Genomic DNA, 19,056 nt, shown 5'->3' with positions numbered 1-19,056 from the left:
CTTTGAACTGGATAAAGCTCTTCAGATGTACTGCGAGTCAAACTCTGGAATTTTTCCCTCCTAGGGTTCGTGATGGGGCAAAATTTGTTCATCCTCCTCCTGAAGTGCTCGATTATGGAATCTATGAGTGGAAACTTTCTCTCGTGGGCCAATTTCTAGGAGCAGCTCCCAGATTCGCGTCAATGCAACGAATTGTGGATAATCTTTGGAGGAAAGCTTTAGCTGGAAACAACATTCAGGTTAACATCGCTGGAAATAACCTCTATATATTTTCGTTTGCTACTGAATCTGATAGAGATTGGGTGTTAGAAAACGGACCTTGGCATATCTTGAATAAACCATTGATTCTGCGTAAATGGGAACCTAATTTGAACATATTGAATTTTGATCTCTCTTGTTTACCTATTTGGGTCCATCTGTACAATGTACCACTCGAACTATACTCTTGTACTGGACTTAGCTATATAGCGAGTGCATTCGGAAATCCCCTTAGTATGGATTTTATTACTGCTGCTAAAACCCACCTCGAGTATGCCAAAATTTATGTTGAAATTGGTGTTTCTGATGATATCCCTGAATTTATTGAGGTTGCTCTTAGTGATGGACACTCAGTTACAGTAGCAATTGAGGTGCCTTGGTTGCCTCCTCGCTATAGGGTCTGTAAAACTTTCGGCCATTCTGAAAAGGGTTATAAGAATGCTAAACACGCTCCTCCTACAACGCAAGTTTGGAAGAAAAAAAAGTAGACTCTTCAAACGTTATACAGTCAGAGAAAATTGTAGGGGCATAGAAATGTTACAAGAACAGTACCCCAAACCACAAGACTCAATAAAAAATAGTATAATTAGTGGTGATAAAGAAACTGTTAGTAAGGAGACTGAAACAGACCCTAATGAGCTTGTTATGCCAGTGTTAACAGGTTTTGAACATTCAATTCCTCCTACTACTGAAAAAAATGACAACTCTCAGGAGTTACTCAAAAGGGGCAGGGATAGACCAGCTAAAGTTAAATCCAAAACTGTTTTATCTGGTTCAACTAATAGATTCGAGATTCTTAGTAGGGCTGATGAAATTATCACTTCTCTTGAAAATCAACAGAGGAAGCTTCAAAATCTTCTTTAGGTGTAACTGTTGTAATTAATGAACTGAAAACAAAAAAAGAAAGAAAGATTACAGCTGCTAAAGAACAGTGTAGCTATTAGTAAATGGGTTTTTACTGAACTCCCTCCCCAATGATAGTTGGATTTTGGAACGTTCGAGGACTAAATTGTCCTCAAAAACAGAATAAAGTTCTCAAAAGAGCCATTCAGAACAAAATTGATTTTCTTTGTTTGTTAGAAACAAGGGTTAAAGTTGACAAATCTAGAAGTATTATTGACAGACAATGTAACATCCCAAAATACGAGTTAGTGACTAAATTGTAAAACTTCAGAATTTGGTGATTAAAGTAGGATGATTGAATAGTTCAATGATTTATCTGGAAGGATTGTTAGTAATTATTAAGTGTATTAAAGGGCAAAATGGTCATTTAACCAATAAATAAATTAAAATATGATAAGGATGAGATATATACACGTGAGAAATGAGGAGGAGAGGAAACAAAGTTTCCAGAGTTCTCTTCATCCTTCTCCTTTCTCTCCATCATGAACCAAGCTAGAGCAAAGGTGAGTTTTCTATTTTGTTGTTTATTTGTTGAATTAAAGGTTGAGTTTTGATCATTAGATGATAACTAAGCTTAAGGAAAGCTTAAGTTGTCTTATAATCAAAAGATGAAGAAGTTATAAGACATTAAAGAAAATGTGTTTTTATATGAAATTATGGAAAAGTGTTGATAAGTTGAATTTGAAGTTAAATTTGACTTGTCATCAACCTAATTAAAGAATATGAAGTATTAGAATTTGATTTAGAACATATTGAAATTTGAGTATGATTTTTGAATTCTACAAAGAGAAGTGGATTTTGAAGTTAATGATGTATTGAATGAGTATTAACGAGTTCAAGTATGAGTAGATGAGTTAAGTATATGTAAAGAAGTGAAATAGAAAGTGTTTGAGCAGAAATAAGGTGATTTTCGTGCTCAAAATATAATTTTTGGTCATAGGGTATCGATACCATATGAAAGGGTATCGATACCTCCTCTTGAACGAAAAATTACATAATGTCAGTATGGTATCGATACCATATAGGGGTGTCGATAACCCCCTGAAGATGCAAATTTCCAGAATGTAGGCAGGGTATCTATACCATAGGCAGGGTATCTATATCTCAGTTAGGGATGTATCGATACCTACTTTATACAAGAAATGAAATTGGTATTTTCTTTAGTGTAAAAATTGGAAGATTAAAGTATACAATTGGATTATTGATATGAGATGACCATCCAGCTCAGTTGGTAGAGTATAAGGTTCTTATTTTGAGGTCGTGGGATCGAGTCCCATGGATGGCATTTCATAATTTGGAGGTATTCTACGGAAACTGCTCTCAATCTAGTGTTGGGGGCAGCCTACTATCTTACCTCCCCCTTACCCCATTACATATGGGAACAAGGGACAGCCAATTGGATTATTGATATATATAAATGTATTACCATTCTAGATATAGAACGTAATTTCGTTCCGGAACAAACGAAGGATTAGGATCGAGGCAAAACAAGTAAGGCTAAGGTGAGTGCATTTTATAGTTAAAGTGTATAGAGATAAGACTTGTGATAAGTCTATCTCTGATAGTTGCATTCAGATTTTATACTCATGTACATGCATACATATATTATTGTTATAGTGATATCATGTATAATTTATTATGCTTTAAAATGATATTATGTGAGCGAATGATATTACAAGATAAACAATCCAGGTATGTGGAATAATGGAAATGATTATATGTGTTTATATGAAAAATGATGAAAGAGATATGAAATGAGAAATATATTCATATTTAAGCCCATGCTATATGATATGAGAGCTGTAGGTATAGTTGGCATGCCAAGAGTCAAGGGCTTATAGTAGTCATTCGGGACATATCTAGTGGTCCTTCAAGACGTATCCAGTGGTCCTTCGGGACGTAGTAATCATTCGGGACAAATATTTACTGCCCCTAGTGGGAATTTATCAAGCTGCGGTGACAACATTAGTGCACAACCTCAATGTACTCACGTACCTCTGTTCTCAATAATGTACATAGACAATTGAAAGATAAATTAAAGTGAAAGTGATACAAGAAGATAAGTTTCATATATGCATGACATGATTATATATGTTATAGTGGAATATATATACATGCATATTGAAATGTCATGATCAAATGGTAAGAATGCATATTCATGAATCTATTGTTACATGTTCATTTATTGTCTCACTAAGTCTATGACTTAGCGTGTAAGTGACTTACACGTAGGTACCAAGAAACAAGAAGAGCATTAATAGAAGTGGCAACAACAACATCATTACTAAAAGATTAGATTAGGAGTAATTGACAAAGTAGGTATTTTGGTTGTGTATACAATGTTGGCATGTAATAAGTTGTGAATTACGAATGCTCTGATCGATTTTCTATTTTGTAGTCTCTTTTATGTAAATTAACGTATTTTATTTTAATGAAAGTTTAAAATTTCCCTGTTTTTTCGTTAAGTATCAAAGTTTGAAAAGTCAATGTGACACCTCAGACTCATATTCGGGTTAGAGGTGTTACAGACAATTCAATGGGTGAAAATATAATACTAATTATGAGTATGCTGATAATGGGAGAATATGGATTATTTGGAAATCCGGAATTGACTTCTCTATTATTCAATCCTCTAATCAATGCTTGTCTATTAAGGGAATGCACATTGGCAACTTCTTTGTTATATCGGCAGTGTATGGTAGTAATGATGGTGTAGTGAAAAGACAATTGTGACAACAATTAAGAGAATTGAATGTCATGATAGGCCATACTCCTTGGATCATTGGTGGTGACTTCAACATCACCTTAAATCCTTTCGAGAGTTCTGATTATGATCTCCTAGGTCCTATTATCACTTCTAACATGAGAGACTTTCAAGAAGTGTTATTTGATCTTGATTTAATAGATCACTCTTCCTATGGTCCATCTTTTACTTGGAGTAATAAACAGCAAAACTCATTCCTTGCTAGGAAACTTGATACAGTTTTAGCCAACTCTTTTTGGGTTAACTCTTTATTGACTTTTCATGTTGAATTCCTAGCTCCTGGCATCTCTGACAATTTCTTAGCTTTGGTTTGGCTTTCTAAAGAAATTCAAGCTAATAGGCCAAAGCCTTTTAAGTTCTTTAATTTCTGGTCGAATCATCCTGATTTCATGAGAACTGTTCAGCAGTCTTGGAGCAGCCCAACAACTGGTAATCCAATGCAAATTCTTTTTTCGAAATTGAAACGTTTAAAAGTTAATCTTAAAGAGTTCAACCGTTCCAACTATATTGATTTAAGAAACACAGTCTTATAGAAGAAATTTGAACTTGAACATCAACAAATTAAAACTTTAAGTGGAGAGGACAATTTTGATAAGGAAATCCAACTGCAAACTGAGCTAAAGCAGCTTGAAGATGCTGAGAATTTGTTCTTAAGGCAAAAGGCTAAGATCCAATGGCTTAAGTAGGGAGATAAGTGCACTAAATTTTTCCACTCAACTGTGGTTCTTAAACATAAGAGAGACACCATACGTATTTTGATTGATGATCAAGGCAACATATTGGAAATATTTGATTCTATGTCAGTTGAGGTCTCGAATTACTTATACAATTTAGTTGGTTCTGCTGATACTAAAGTGATAAGCAATGTCCCTGATCTGTTGAAAGACTTACTGAACTATACTCTGACTGAGGATAACTCCAATGATCTTGTTAAAGCTATCTCTGAGGATGATATCAAGAAAGCTTTCTTTAGTCAAGGTAACGACAAATCCCCTGGCCCAGATGGCTATACATCATTTTTCTTTAAACTCTTCTGGTCCATCATTAGACATGATATCATTGTTGCCATTAAATTTTTCTTTCAAGATCTGTTCATTCTTCAACTTTTAATGTTACTTATATTGCTCTTATGCCTAAGATTCTTAATCCATGCAAAGTGAAAGACTATATACCTATTTCCTGCTGCTCAGTTGTGTATAAAGCAATCACTAAAATTCTGGTCAGTAGATTAAATCATGTTCTTCCTGATTTGGTTACTCTCAACTAAACTGTTTCATTAAAGGTAGAAGTATTATTGATAATACTCTACATGCTCAAGAATTGGTTAGAGGTTATGGTAGAAAGAGCATTTCCCCTAGATGCTCATTGAAAATTGATCTTCATAAAGCCTTTGATACCCTTAATTGGGACTTTATTTCTTCTGTTCTTAAAGCCATTGGACTGCCTAAAATCTTCATCACTTGGATTGAAATTTGCTACTCAACTGCTAGTTACTTTGTTTATTTTAATGAGACTTTAGTTGGATTCTATAGGGGAGGTAAAGGAATTAGTCAATGAGACCCACTTTCTCCTTTGTTATTCGTGCTTTCTATGAATGTCCTCTCCAAGCTTCTAAACTTAGCTGCCACTAGAGGAATCTTTGGGTATCACCCTAAATGAAAAAAATGGGTCTCACTCATCTCTCATTTGCTGATGACATTCTTATTTTCTGCAAAGGGAACATTAAATCTGTTATTGGTGTTAATAGTGTTCTTGATATGTTTTATAAAATGTCTGGCCTTAAACTCAATGCTTCCAAATATGAGCTATTTGCTGGTATGTTTGTCCCAAAGCTGGAAGAAATCAATCTGCTTAGTGGCTTTAAAAATAACAATATGCCTGTTAGATATTTGGGCATCCCCTAGTCACCAGGAAAATTCAGAGAAGGACTGCTCTACTCTCATTGATAAAATTAAAGCTAAGCTATATCAATGGTCTTCTAGATTCCTTAGCTATGCAGGGAGAATGGAACTTATAAAAATTGTTTTATCAAGCCTTACCAACTTCTAGTGTATACAAATTTTCCTGCCTCAGTCAGTGCTTAAAAAAATTGAGCAATTATGTTCAAGGTTTTTCTGGAAAGGAGTTGACCAAAAAGCTTCTGGAGCTCGTATTAGCTGGAACAATATTTGTTTCCTCAAATCAGATGGAGGCCTTGGAATCAAAGATTTGAAGACATGAAACAAAGCTTGTATGCTCATTCTCATTAAAAAAAATTCTTGCATGTGAGGGTTCTCTTTGGGTAGCATGGATCAAATGCTATATTTTTAAGGACAAAGATTTTTGGAATGTTGACATCCAATCATCACAAAGTCGGAGCTTAAGGAAACTCCTAAAACTGAAACAAGAAGCTCGTCCAGTTCTGGATGTTGGAGCTACGACAATGATAGCAGTTTGGGAAGCTATTAGTGTAAAGAGAGTTATTGTCCCCTAGCAGAAATTAGTCTGGTTTCCAATGCATATACCTAACCATAGTTTAATCTCTTGAATGGTTTTGCTTGATAGGCTTCCTACAAGGGAAAAACTTCACCGTATAGGACTAATCATTGACTACAAATGTGTTTTTTGTGATGAACTTCTGGAAACAAGGGACCATTTATTCCTTCTATGTCCTATGGTTATTTTCATCTGGAAATTTGTTTTTTCTCTTTCAGGGCTTCGTTTTTACCTTTGTTCATGGGAAGCTTTTTGTGCAAGGGCTACCACTACTTGGAAAGGAAAATCAATGTTCACTTTTATTTTGAAATTATCTTTTAATGCCACTATCTACTTGTTGTGGGATGAAAGAAACGAGCGAATGTTCCAATGTCGATCTAAGAATGCTCAAGAATTGTTCCATGCCATCAGAGACATAATTGTACTGCACTTAAGTAATAGAAAATTCAATAGAAATGATAATGTTAATGTTACTCTTTCTAAGAATTGGAATATAGTGTGATCTTCATTTTTTTTATAGGTTGATCACTGTATTCAAAACTCTGATTCTTTTGTAACTCGAGCTGTACAGGTTTGATTTTGGGTAATAAAAATTTTAATTATCCAAAAAAAAAATATTAAAGTGAGAAACAGACTATAGCTCAAGGATCAAATCATGCATAAAACCAATAAAAGAGTAACGGGGCATTATCGGAAAAGACAAGTTTCCTATATAAGCTTACCCGCCACCGCCTCCACCGATTTCCCACAATATTTACAAACAAAACCAATTAAAAAATTCCATTTACTCTTCTGAATTATCTTCGTTTCCTCATCAATAACAGAATAATTTTCTCAAAAAAAAAAACAAATAATTTCATTTCGATTTTCCTTCGATGCGTGGCCATGATTGGATCAACACATGTCTTCCCGACGAGCTGATCTTGGAGATCTTACGGCTGCTAGATTCCAAAGCCAGCCACGACGCATGTTCCCTCGTCTGCAAACGGTGGCTTGGCCTCGAACGGGTTAGCCGCTCCACCTCGGAATCGGCGCCTCCGGGAGCCCAGACGTTTTCATCAAGTTCCTTGCTCAACGATTCGTCAATGTTAAGGCCGTTCATATCGACGAGAGATTATCGATTACTTTGCCTTTTAACGCGGTAAATCTAATCTCAGATTCGTCGAATTTTGCTTATTTTTTTAGAATTAATTCAGGATTTTATGCACGCTAAGATTGATCTATCTTAAGTACTCACTAATTGTTCGTTGAGATTGTAAAATTGATTGAAGTATACTTAAATTAATTTATATAAAAGGATACTGAATTAAAAAAATGCTGATTATAGTATAAATTGTTCTAACACCAGTGGGAAAGACGTGGCAGAGCTGATTACAGTATAATTAAATTGATTTATGTAAAAGCAAAATCATTTATTTGAATTTCCAAAAAAATGTAGTAGATGAGACTAATGTTAGATATGTTAACGTGGTAGTTTAAATTGTATAATTAAATTTATTTACGTGAAAGGAAAATCGTTTATTTGATTTTTTAAATATAGAAAATGCTGTAAAAGTGACCAAGCGCTAGGAATGTTAATGAGGTTGTTTAAATTGTTCTAGGTGCAGGGTAAAAGACGCCGCAGAGCTGAGAATGTGCTTACATCTTTCAAGTTACACCATGCAGCCGAAAAAAGTCCGGAAAAAGAAGAGGATTGTGAATCATTCTGTTTGACAGATGCCAGTTTGACCACGGTTGCTGATGGGTTTTCTAAGCTAGAAAAGTTGAGCTTAATCTGGTGTTCTAACATTACAAGTTCTGGTATAATGTCCCTTGCACGGAAATGCAAATTCTTAAAATCCTTGGATTTGCAGGTAATTCGTCATATGCTAGGGGAGGCTTTGGTGGTATTTTACTCTATTATGTATCTCAATTTGATTGGTTATGGCTTATTCTTTCAACAAATTAGTTCTACTACCTGTTGATGTAAATACAGTGCTCTTAAGTGTCTGTCCCTGGTGCCTAGTCAATAATACTTAAAATGCATCACCATATCTATGAATTTTAATGTTACTTAGACTTTAGTGGGAGCATCTGAATAGTTGTGCACTCAACATGGATATGTTGAATATATGTCAGGCATGGGTAATTCTAGAAAAAGAACTGGAGCAACATGATGAAACCTGTCATTTTCTGTGAGTAATTCAATTCAGCAGGCAAACTTAAGTTGCTTATTTCTTTTAGGGTTGTTATGTTGGGGATCAAGGTCTAGCTGTTATTGGCCAGTGTTGCAAGCAACTTGAGGACCTAAATTTGCGTTTCTGTGAAAGCTTGACCGATGTAGGATTGGTTGAGTTGGCAACCCAGTGTGGGAAATCATTGAAATCACTCCGTGTGGCTGCCTGTGGCAGAATAACTGACAAGTCACTGGAAGCTGTGGGGTCCCATGGCAAATCTCTTGAGACCTTATCATTGGATTCTGAGCTTATCAGCAATAAGGGGATCATTGCTATTGCCCAAGGATGTCCTCTTTTGAAAGTATTGAAGTTACAATGTATTAATGTTACAGGCAGGGCTTTGATGGCTGTGGGGATTTCTTGTTTGTCATTGGAAATGTTGGCCTTATACAGTTTCCAGCAGTTTACAGACGAGTTCGTTACATCTCCCTAATTTCTAATGCAATATGATTGAATACCACTAATTGAATTGTATTGTTGAAGGCTATTCGGCCAATTAGTTTTCCCCCTCTAATTCATTTTAGGAATGAAAGTGGATCTTTCTCAAGGTTCTGTTGTGTAATTCAAGTGTCTTTGTTTTACTATGTTTCATATAGATGGCATGACTATTGAAGTATGGGCTTCATTCATGTCTCAGGGGTCTTTGTTCTATTGGCAAAGGGTGCAAGAAGCTAAAAAACCTTACTTTGAGTGATTGCAATTTCCTGGGTGACAGGGGTCTAGAGGCAATTGCTTCTGGCTGCGCTGAACTTACGCATCTTGAAGTCAATGGCTGCCAGAATATTGGAACCATTGGACTGGAGTCTGTGGGGAAATCCGGCCCGTATGTTTACCTACTATTGCTTTCCCTTGCTACTGACTTTTTCCCTTGCCTTTATGTTTATCTTCTATCAGCTGAAGCTAGGTTTCATATACGATCCCTCTGATTGGGTTTTTACTGTACTCTTTTTATTTTTTCTGAAAATTTTGAATTATATCAATTGAAGTTCTTGACTTTGTGGAGGCGCCTGACTGAGTTGGCTTTATTATACTGCCAAAGGATTGGTAATTTTGCTCTTACTGAAATTGGAAGGGGATGTAAATACTTGCAAGCTCTTAACTTGGTAGATTGCTCTAGCCTTGGCGATGAAGCCATTTGCAGTATAGCAAAAGGCTGCCGAAATCTAAAGAAACTTCATATTAGGAGATGTTATGAGGTCTCTCTCTCACACACTATCTGTCTGTCTTACATATTTATGGAAATATTCCTCAACCTGGTATATACTTGAACCACTTGTATGGACTTCATCAGGAAAAGACTTTTCCAGTTGAATGGAATGAGAAAATATATAATCTAGATTTTACAGAATGTTCTTCCTCTTCCCGCTCTCCTCCCTGTATCTCGCTACTGTCTCATGCAGGAAGCTTTTCGATCCTCTGTAAAATGGCAGTTGGGTGGTTTATTGTTTAAAGAATGTTGTTTTGATTCAAAATATTTGAAGTGAGAATTTCACATATGTCTAAATGCCTCATCTTTTGAGTCTTCGTATTTGTAGACTTGCTTCTTTTAGGTGCTGGCAATCATTTATTTTTTTAGTTTCCGCAATGTCCATACTGTGATATAAATCCTTAACTTGTATGCCTTTCATGCCAATAGGTTGGAAGCAAGGGAATCTTTGCTGTTGGTGAGAATTGTCACTCTCTCACGGATCTTAGTCTCCGATTTTGTGATAGGCGTGTCTCATTGTACTTTCCTTCCAGCCTTGTGTGATAATGCTATTTGTCCACACCTGTTTCATGTGGTCAGTTGACTTTTGAGTTGTTTTGGTCTGAAATAGGGGGCTATAAATGAGACGAGTCGAGCTTGAGTATTGCTGAGCTCTACTCGACTCAAAAGTTCAAAGTTGAGCTCGACTTGATTCGGAAGCATGCGAGTTGAAAGTTGTCAAGTTCGACTCGAACTTGAAATAAAAAATTAAAGCTCGACTCGAGCTCAAAAACGTTTGAACTCAAACATTCTTAGACTTTGTTTGGTTGAAGTTCCAACTCGAGCTCGAACCTAAACCTTAAGTACATGAAAATCTTATACTGTAATTTTTTTTAAAGAAAACATATAAATGATAATTTTATTAATAATTCAATATAAAAATTAAAATTTTAATATATTATTTTTCGAGTTGTTTGCGAGTTTTTCGAGTAGTTCGTTTTTGCTCGTTAAGAACTCGAGTCGAGTTTAGGCTCAAGTTGATTCATTCGAATCAAGTGTTGACCAAGTCGAACTCGAATAGCTTGCGATTTATCTCGTCTATTTACAGTCCTAGTTTGAAATATGGTGTATGCATATATGACTAGGAAATATGGTGTATGCATATCGGCAATACATCTAATCTTTTAGCCATTGCAAGAGGATGTCCTCAACTCGTTTACCTGGATGCGAGTGTTCTCCAGGTGTGCCTTCTCTCTTTCCCTCTTTCTTTTCGTAGATAAGCTTCTCTTCAGCTTGATTCTTTGCTCTTATAATTTTGCTGCTTCTTCCTATACTTATCCGAAACGCAGGCGAACTTCAAACTGATTGTTATTTTCTTTTGCGTGCTATTCAGATTCATAACTCGCTTATCAATTCCTTTTAATGGCAGAATTTGGGCGATTTGACATTGGTCTTTCCCATCTCGTCAAAAATTGCCAAATGCTCGAGTCATGCCACATGGTGTACTGCCCGAACATAACAGTTGCCGTAGTTGCTACCCTTGTTTCCAGTTGCCCCAGCATAAAGAAGGTCCTGGTGGAGAAATGGAAGGTAAGCTCTAGAACGAAAAGAAGAGCCAGTTCAGTCCTTTCCTATCTCTGTGTAGACATCTAATTATGACATCAAAGCTGTGCAGTAACCAAAGCTGGCCTCATCTCAAACAACCTAACTAAACGTGAATTTTTAAGGTTTTCTTTCCCTTGTCTGCTTATTTAATGGCTTTTTTTTAAAGTTACTTTCCATGTATCAAGCCTTCTGTTGTATGATTTACATGGAGTGAACCTATAATCTCCATTAATGGAGATTCCAGTGTTAGTGGAGGAGGGTTTGAAATTTGTAGGGAAGGCTAATTATCAACCGATGAATAGTCTTTTCGACTGAACCAAAAGGCTGAAAGTGAAGGACATTTGATATAGGAAAAACACTGGAACTAGCACTAGCGGTCCGGCAAGCATTACTTGACACTTGGACTATGAGCAAAGCTGATAAGTGGAGTCTCAGACTTTCAATACGTAATTAGCATATATATTAAGCGTAAATTAAGCCATTTAATTTTAGAATTTACCTTGAACGAATTATTTGGAAAACTAAATAAATTCAAATATTTAATTAGATAAAATAATTAACATACCATATTAAATCTTGATATTCAATTTGTATATTCAATTAACAAAATAAGAAATTTAAGAATATCAAATTAAATTATAAAATCAAATTCATTTATCAAATCAAATCTTAAAGGCACGACAATTTTAAGATGAGATCGTGACAGAATCATCGAAATGATTATTGCGTGGTGAAGCAAATTATTTACTGTTTCTTTTAACCAACAACAAAAGATTCTGCATATTCCTTCTGCTCATTTTCCTTGTCTTTTTCGTCAGCGTAGAAACTAAAAGATTATTGCATCCCTAAATTATTATCATTTTTTTAGTTTAATCGTTAATTGTTCATATAAGATTATTATTAATATAACCTTCGTTAAAAGTTAATAATAATATGTGAAAAATAATGACGTGTGTTATTGTATGGAGAGAAAAATACTATGAAGAACATTAATTTATTAAAAAATGACACGTGATAGTATTGACGTGGAGAGAAAAATGACGTGAAAATTTCTATTTTGATAAAAAAAAAGTTATATCTACGTCTAGGGGTGGCTGCACTAAATCCTAGGAGGTCAAGTGATCTTTGTTTTTGGTCAAGTGATCTTCGTTTTTTTTTTTGAAACATGGTTAAATTTAGTTTAATGTGTTAAGAAAAAAATGCATATCTATTATTTTAAGAAAATAATATTAAAATTTTGGATCCTCATTCTTAAATTTTTGGATTTGTCATTGTTAACGTTGTCGTCAATTTTTAATGGTGGATGATCAAAATAAAAAAAATAACATTAGTGATGATTTTATAAAAAGAAAGAAAGTTTGATGGGCAAAATAAAAGAAAAAGTAGTAACAGTTGGGTGACCTAAAGTAATTTAGCCAAGATTGTTTTCCATGTACAAGAGATGAAAGCAAAGGTAAGCAACAAGAATAGCACGAGGAATTATGTGGCGTGTATAGGGCTTGGGAATATTGAAATGAATGCCCCTTTCCTTTGTTGTTTAGGGCTCGAGGCATGGATTCTGTCACTCATACTTCCATGGGGTTGAAGGACCAACTTTTCAACAATATTATTATGATTATGTTATGCTTGCTGGTGCCCACAAACCGAAACAAAAGCTTCTTCTAACATGTCTTGTTTGCCTCAAAAATCTTTAGCATCTACGAGGTATGATATCTTTTGGGACCATTTTCCCAACAAGATTTTCACATCCAATCTCGTTGTTGTATCCATATCTTAACCAAACATAACCCCGAAAGCTAGCGAGGCGTTCGAAGCTTCAGTCTCACCTTATAGAAAAGTTATGAATAGAATTGTGATTATATTAACATGGTTTAAATAATCTAAGTGTAAAAATATAAGGACTTATTAAGTATTTAAATATAAAACTGATAATTTTTTTTATAAATGTAATCAAAATTATAACCCAAGCATTAAAGTGAAACAAAAAAGTTCAAATACCAAATTGGAAAAACGATTATAGTTAGGGGACTAAAATGGATATTGAAGCCAATATTTCCCTCCCACAAAGCATTGGTTGACAAGTTGTGATATATACCCCAATGAAAATGAAATATCCCCATAAGCTATAATCAAAGCACTTTTGGGGCACTAACTTATCAATAGTGACAAGTGGTGGGCCTTTTTGTACAATTTTACCAACATTTTTGTGCGCATGGTACAGTAGCACCAGCAAGTAAAGTCTTATTCACTAGTGCTTTAGCTTTCCATACTTGGATCGGCACACTACTTGGTCCATGTGTGGCAAATGGTGTGCGCAGACACATTGGTGGCTAAAGTTTGGTGTGACAATTGGATAGATTCGAACGGATCGATATCCGCTATGTTTATAATTCTCTTTTATTAGTGATCAATAAAGGAAACATACGATCATCCGTTAAATTTTAGGTTCTATATCTCTAAGCACATCGATTTTCATGTATGTGACAATTAATATGCACGAAAATTATATATGTTGACAATCAGATAAATTCAAGCATGTTCATTAATGCCTTGAAAGAAGAAAGAACAACTACCCATTGTTTTTTGGGTTGCATGCTTGCATTTGTGCCTGGTAAGTGGTTCACACGAAGACCATACACGATGACTAAAGATAGATAAGATAGTAAATGGTGCTTATAGAGATTATATATGATAACTAAAGATAGATAAGAATCGAATAAATCTAAAAGTATAAACTTCACATAATTTTTTATTTGTATCATTCTATAACCGAACTTTTTTCGATTTTTCAAGAAGTACCCACTAATTGTTGGGCTGCATTTTTGCATTTTGTGCACCAGTATGGTTCATGTGCGTGGCTAATGGTGAGCTTGCAAAGCATATGTGGCGGCTAAAGGCAACTCCTAAAAAAAGTCTTAAAAGAACCTTGTGTTGGACCATTTGTCTAAGGAAAAAAACACACACATCAAAGTAGGACCCAAGGTTTGCCAAGATGTTAGGGTACATCTTAGATGATGGTAATTTACGATGGGACCAGGCCACGGTGGTGTCGGGGGACATATTGAACACGTGTAATGGGACCAACCATTGGGGCTTAGCTTCGGCTTACATGATATTGGGGTTTGGGGCAAAAGGTGGGAGAGGCTAAAAAGGTTAGATAGTGGGACCTACTAACTCGTCGACATACTATTTTTTGATAATTTTTTTAAAATAAAATAAAAAAATTTAATTCAAACTTGATCTTTAAATAAATTTATTTAGATAAATTCGAATTAGGGTTAGAGGTAGTGTATTGAGTTTGGTGGGTGCGCGTGCAATTGAAGATGTGGGAATGTGGTCACAATGGGGCCTATGGGGATGCCAGCCGCCCATACTCTCCGCATTTTCTTGATTGTAAACTCACCGTTACCCATCATTGCGTCTCCACACTTTCTCCTCCCTTTCTTGTCTTATACCCCTTTGTATTTCATTACATATCAGATCAATCGGTCGAATTAAAAATTGATAATTTAATCGGATACAAAAAATTGAAAATTTGATTAATTCGATCGTTGATTCAATTCTTATAACATTGAATCAAATAAAACTCATTCATGGTTAGGGTTAACCATATCTTGAAGGATTGAATCGAAACAAAGTAAAATATGGATATAAATGTAATCAGTTAAATTAAAATGTTGAACTATGTTTCAACTTTGACATATATGTATTTAGTTCTTATCAACAATTAATTGATCTAATGAGATGAACGTTAAATCTCTTAAATTATGTCAGAGATTCGAATTATGACGTTATGAACAAACCAAACTGAGTTGAAAAGATAATCTCGTAATAAACCTTTGCAGCATCTGATTATGATATTTCATTTGTATATTACCATTTATTTGTTCATGTAACTCCGTTGTATACTTGTATGGGGAAGGTTCATTGGAGGCTTATAATGTGGGATTATTATTGTAGTCTTTTGGTGTAAAGTGTTCAAGTCAATTACGAAACTACTTCCAAAAGCTAAGCCAAGACTAATTAATTACATCAAGTTTCCATTAACACTACAAAAATAAACACCATGATCATCTCCTCTAAAGTAACATTAAACTTTCACTATTTTTTTTATTGGAAAAATAACATGATCCGATCTGAACCGAACATTATTAGAAATAATGTTGTGATTAATACTCGTCGAATCAAGTATTAAAAAGATTGGAATTCTTTAAATAAGATTATACGTTTGAGTCTCGTGGATGAGTATAAAATAATATCGAGCAAGCTTCTTTCTTAAATAAAGTTGGGCCCGACTTGATTTTAAACTTAATGAAAAACTTGCATATAAGGATGACAATAAGCAGGTCGAGACGAACTTTTAGTCAACTTGAATTAAAAATATTCTTCGGTTGTTAAAATAATCTTTTTGACCACTAAAATTTTGAAAGTTATAAAAAATTATTAAACTTAGTGAATTGTTACAAAATGGTCATTGTATATTATAACATATTGATAAGTTTTGATAAATTTGATGACCATTTTATAACCTATCGATAAATTTTAATGACTCTTTTGACTAGTTTGGTAAAATAAACAATTTTATTAAATCAAAATTTGTGTACAGAAATTTTGCCCTCCCCAAAAATGATGTGGCATTGTTTGTGTATTGGGGGGTTCCCCCTAATTTCAAGGATATTCTAATTATTTAGTAGCCACGCCTGATTCCTTTATGTATTTTCTTTTGTGCATAATTAATAATTTCACCTTATAAATATTGATGATGTGATATTTTATTTTGAACTCTTAAACTGAATTATATTTATTTTATTTTATTTTATTTTTCAATTATATAAATTATTTTTTACTGTAATCAATTATATATATTAGTATCATTTATCTAAGTTATCTGATCTTATATTCAAATCGTATAATTTTTTTTTTACCGTAATCGATTATATTTATATTTATCTAAGAAAAAATATATGAATTATGAAAAATAGACGTGGAAGACAAAAACCTGAAATGCATGCGCGTGGGCATAATTCCCGTTCCTTTGTACAACACTATATCCTCCTAATTCCATGAAAACAAAGATTTGTTGCACAAAATCAAATCGAAACCCCAAAACAGAAACAAGAAATGTACAAAACAAACAAATATCATCATCTTCGTCACCTTCATTATGCCTGCAATTATGATTCTCGGTTGCCTCAACCCGCATGCCCCTTTCACTCCCCCCACTCTTTCTCTCTCTCACACATACACACAAACTCTCACCTATAAAACCCCATATCTCCCCTGCTTCTCTCTCACCCTGTAGTTCTCCAATCACTCGATTTCCACCATCTTTGTCCCTGTTTTCACCTTCCTGTTTCTGGGTATTTTTTGTTTTCTTGTGTTCTGTTTCGAGGTTTCAACAATGGCGGTTTCAGGGTTTGAAGGGTTTGAGAAGCGTTTAGAGCTTCATTTCTTCGGTGATGATCCGTTGGAAAACATGGGTCTTAGGCTAATTGATTTTGAATCACTTGAACAAGTCCTCCATGCCGTCCACTGCACTGTCGTCTCCGCCGTCGGCAACCATTTCTTCGATGCTTATGTCCTCTCGGAATCGAGTTTGTTCGTTTATCCGACGAAGATCATCATCAAAACCTGTGGGACGACTCAGCTTCTCAAATCGGTTCGTCCATTGATTCACTTCGCCGGCAAGCTTAACCTCACATTATGCGAGTGTCGTTACACCAGAGGAAGCTTCATTTTCCCCAAATCACAGCCTTTTCCCCATACCAATTTCAAAGAAGAAGTCATTTACATCGAGGAAAATCTCCCGAACAATCTTGTTTACAGGAAAGCCACCGTTATGCCGTCGAAGAACCCTTCGTATTCGTGGCATGTCTTCACCGCCGCAGACCAGAATCACCATCTCCGTCGGAACCTTAATTCCGACGTCACGTTCGAAGTTTGCATGACGGAGCTCGACCGCCATCTGGCGCGCAAATTCTTCAAAAAGACCGTTGATTGCAAAACAGGGGATTTGGCGGGAAAAGAGATGACGGAGTTGACGGGGATCGACGACATAAACCCTGATGCTTTCATTTGTGATTTCGCGTTCGATCCTTGCGGTTACTCAATGAACGGAGTCGACGGCGATCGTTACTCGACGATTCACGTTACGCCTGAAGACGGTTACAGTTACGCTAGCTTCGAGTGCGTCGGCTCCATTTATGATGACGACGTTGATATTGTCGAGACCTTAAAGAAATCTGTTCAGGTTTTCAAGCCGGCGACGGTTTCGATTTCCACGACGAGTAACAGCCGTGAAGTCTGGACGAAGGTGGCGCGTGCTATGGAACCGTTGGGTCTCAAATGCCGGACTTTCGCAATGGATGAGTTCCCCGCTGCCGGTATCGTTGTTTTCCAAACGTTCACCTCGACAAATCGCCGGAAATAACATCGGAAAAACAACAACACCAACACGAACGAGAAAGGTATATAAAAAGAGAAGGTGGTGAAAGGGTTTTAGTTTAGAGAGTAAAATTTTTTAATTGGCGGGGAAAACTAATATGATGACGTGGTTGAATTTGATTGGTTGAAAAAGTTGATGAATGTGAGGAACCTTTAGTAGAAAAAGATAGAAGAAAAGAGTGGTGGGATTTCAAGAGGGACACGTGGCAATATCAAAATGGTGGGGTGTAGCCATTATAATGCACCCCACTTAGATTTGTCACGCCTAAAATATTTTTGAAGTTTATATGTAGTGGGAATATATGGAAAAAAATCTCATATTTTTTAAAGGTTTTATATGGAAAATTTCACTTTTTTACTTATTTAATCCTTTTTAAAAAAATCAGAATAAATAGATTTACCGAATCGATCAAATTGAACATCGATAATATATTTGATCCACATTATAGAAAAGTTCGAGTACATCATATATCATTAAACCATGTTAGAAACGATCTTTTAAATCCACCAATTTTTAAATATTATAAAATAATAATTAATTTCTTAAAACACTTATAAACTCGTCATTATAATTTATTGTTCGAATATAAAACAATCATTAAATATGTCAAATTATTATAAAATAGTCCTTAAATTTATCCAAATGTATTACTCCTCTTGCAATGACCATTTTAAAATTTATATTTAGAATTTAAATTCATCAAAATTTATATGCAGTTGCAAACATCATTAAACTTGTAAAACTATTATAAATTGGTCTTTAAATTTAATAAAATTTATTTTTATTTATAACACTTCAATTGTCATTTATTATCATTTAATACAACTGCTGAACTTGAGTGTTTTACGAATTTTTTTTTACTAATAACAAATAATTCAAAAAATATTAATATAAAAAATTTACGAGTCGATTAAATTACAAGTAAAGTGACAATAAATTTATGTTATGTTCAAATCTTTAGTTAACATTAATCTCGAATCAATCATTGAACAATCTATATAATTTGCTCCATTCGAACATAATTTATATGAAGACTTAAATTACGAAGAATTTACACAATATTTATGTGTGATAGAGCACAAACTTATATTCTAAGTAATTTTGCCACATGCATTTAGTAACACAAGACAAACAAAAGAATGGTGAGAAATTTGCTTACCACACAAAGAAGAATCTTCCATGTGAGAGTTGTTGATATCCCCAA

The 19,056-nt window shown here is 34.8% G+C and overlaps 1 protein-coding gene, 2 long non-coding RNA genes and 1 pseudogene across 3 annotated transcripts; all 4 read left to right on the top strand.

The window, feature by feature from the left end:
* Nucleotides 1-542: 542 nt before the first annotated feature.
* LOC120178517 lies at nucleotides 543-18,156 on the top strand. Its single transcript, XR_005521520.1, has 3 exons — nucleotides 543-555; nucleotides 5,469-5,474; nucleotides 18,083-18,156. It is a non-coding gene; the product is annotated as an uncharacterized LOC120178517 (long non-coding RNA).
* Nucleotides 7,156-10,675, top strand: LOC120178511 (annotated as a pseudogene).
* LOC120178516 lies at nucleotides 10,788-11,406 on the top strand. The gene is made up of 2 exons (XR_005521519.1): nucleotides 10,788-11,043; nucleotides 11,232-11,406. It is a non-coding gene; the product is annotated as an uncharacterized LOC120178516 (long non-coding RNA).
* LOC120178512 (S-adenosylmethionine decarboxylase proenzyme 4-like) lies at nucleotides 16,762-17,848 on the top strand. The gene has a single exon (XM_039184334.1). The coding sequence runs from the start codon at nucleotides 16,809-16,811 to the stop codon at nucleotides 17,835-17,837; it is 1,029 nt and encodes a 342-aa protein (XP_039040265.1). The 5' UTR covers nucleotides 16,762-16,808; the 3' UTR covers nucleotides 17,838-17,848.
* Nucleotides 18,157-19,056: the final 900 nt, after the last annotated feature.

The sequence above is a fragment of the Hibiscus syriacus genome, unplaced genomic scaffold (genome assembly GCF_006381635.1).
Source record: "Hibiscus syriacus cultivar Baekdansim isolate YM2019G1 unplaced genomic scaffold, ASM638163v2 tig00112352_pilon, whole genome shotgun sequence".
In the NCBI taxonomy this organism is placed as follows: Eukaryota; Viridiplantae; Streptophyta; class Magnoliopsida; order Malvales; family Malvaceae; genus Hibiscus; species Hibiscus syriacus.
The sequence above is the reverse complement of the archived record's forward strand: the minus strand, read 5'-3'. Positions and strand labels throughout refer to the sequence as shown.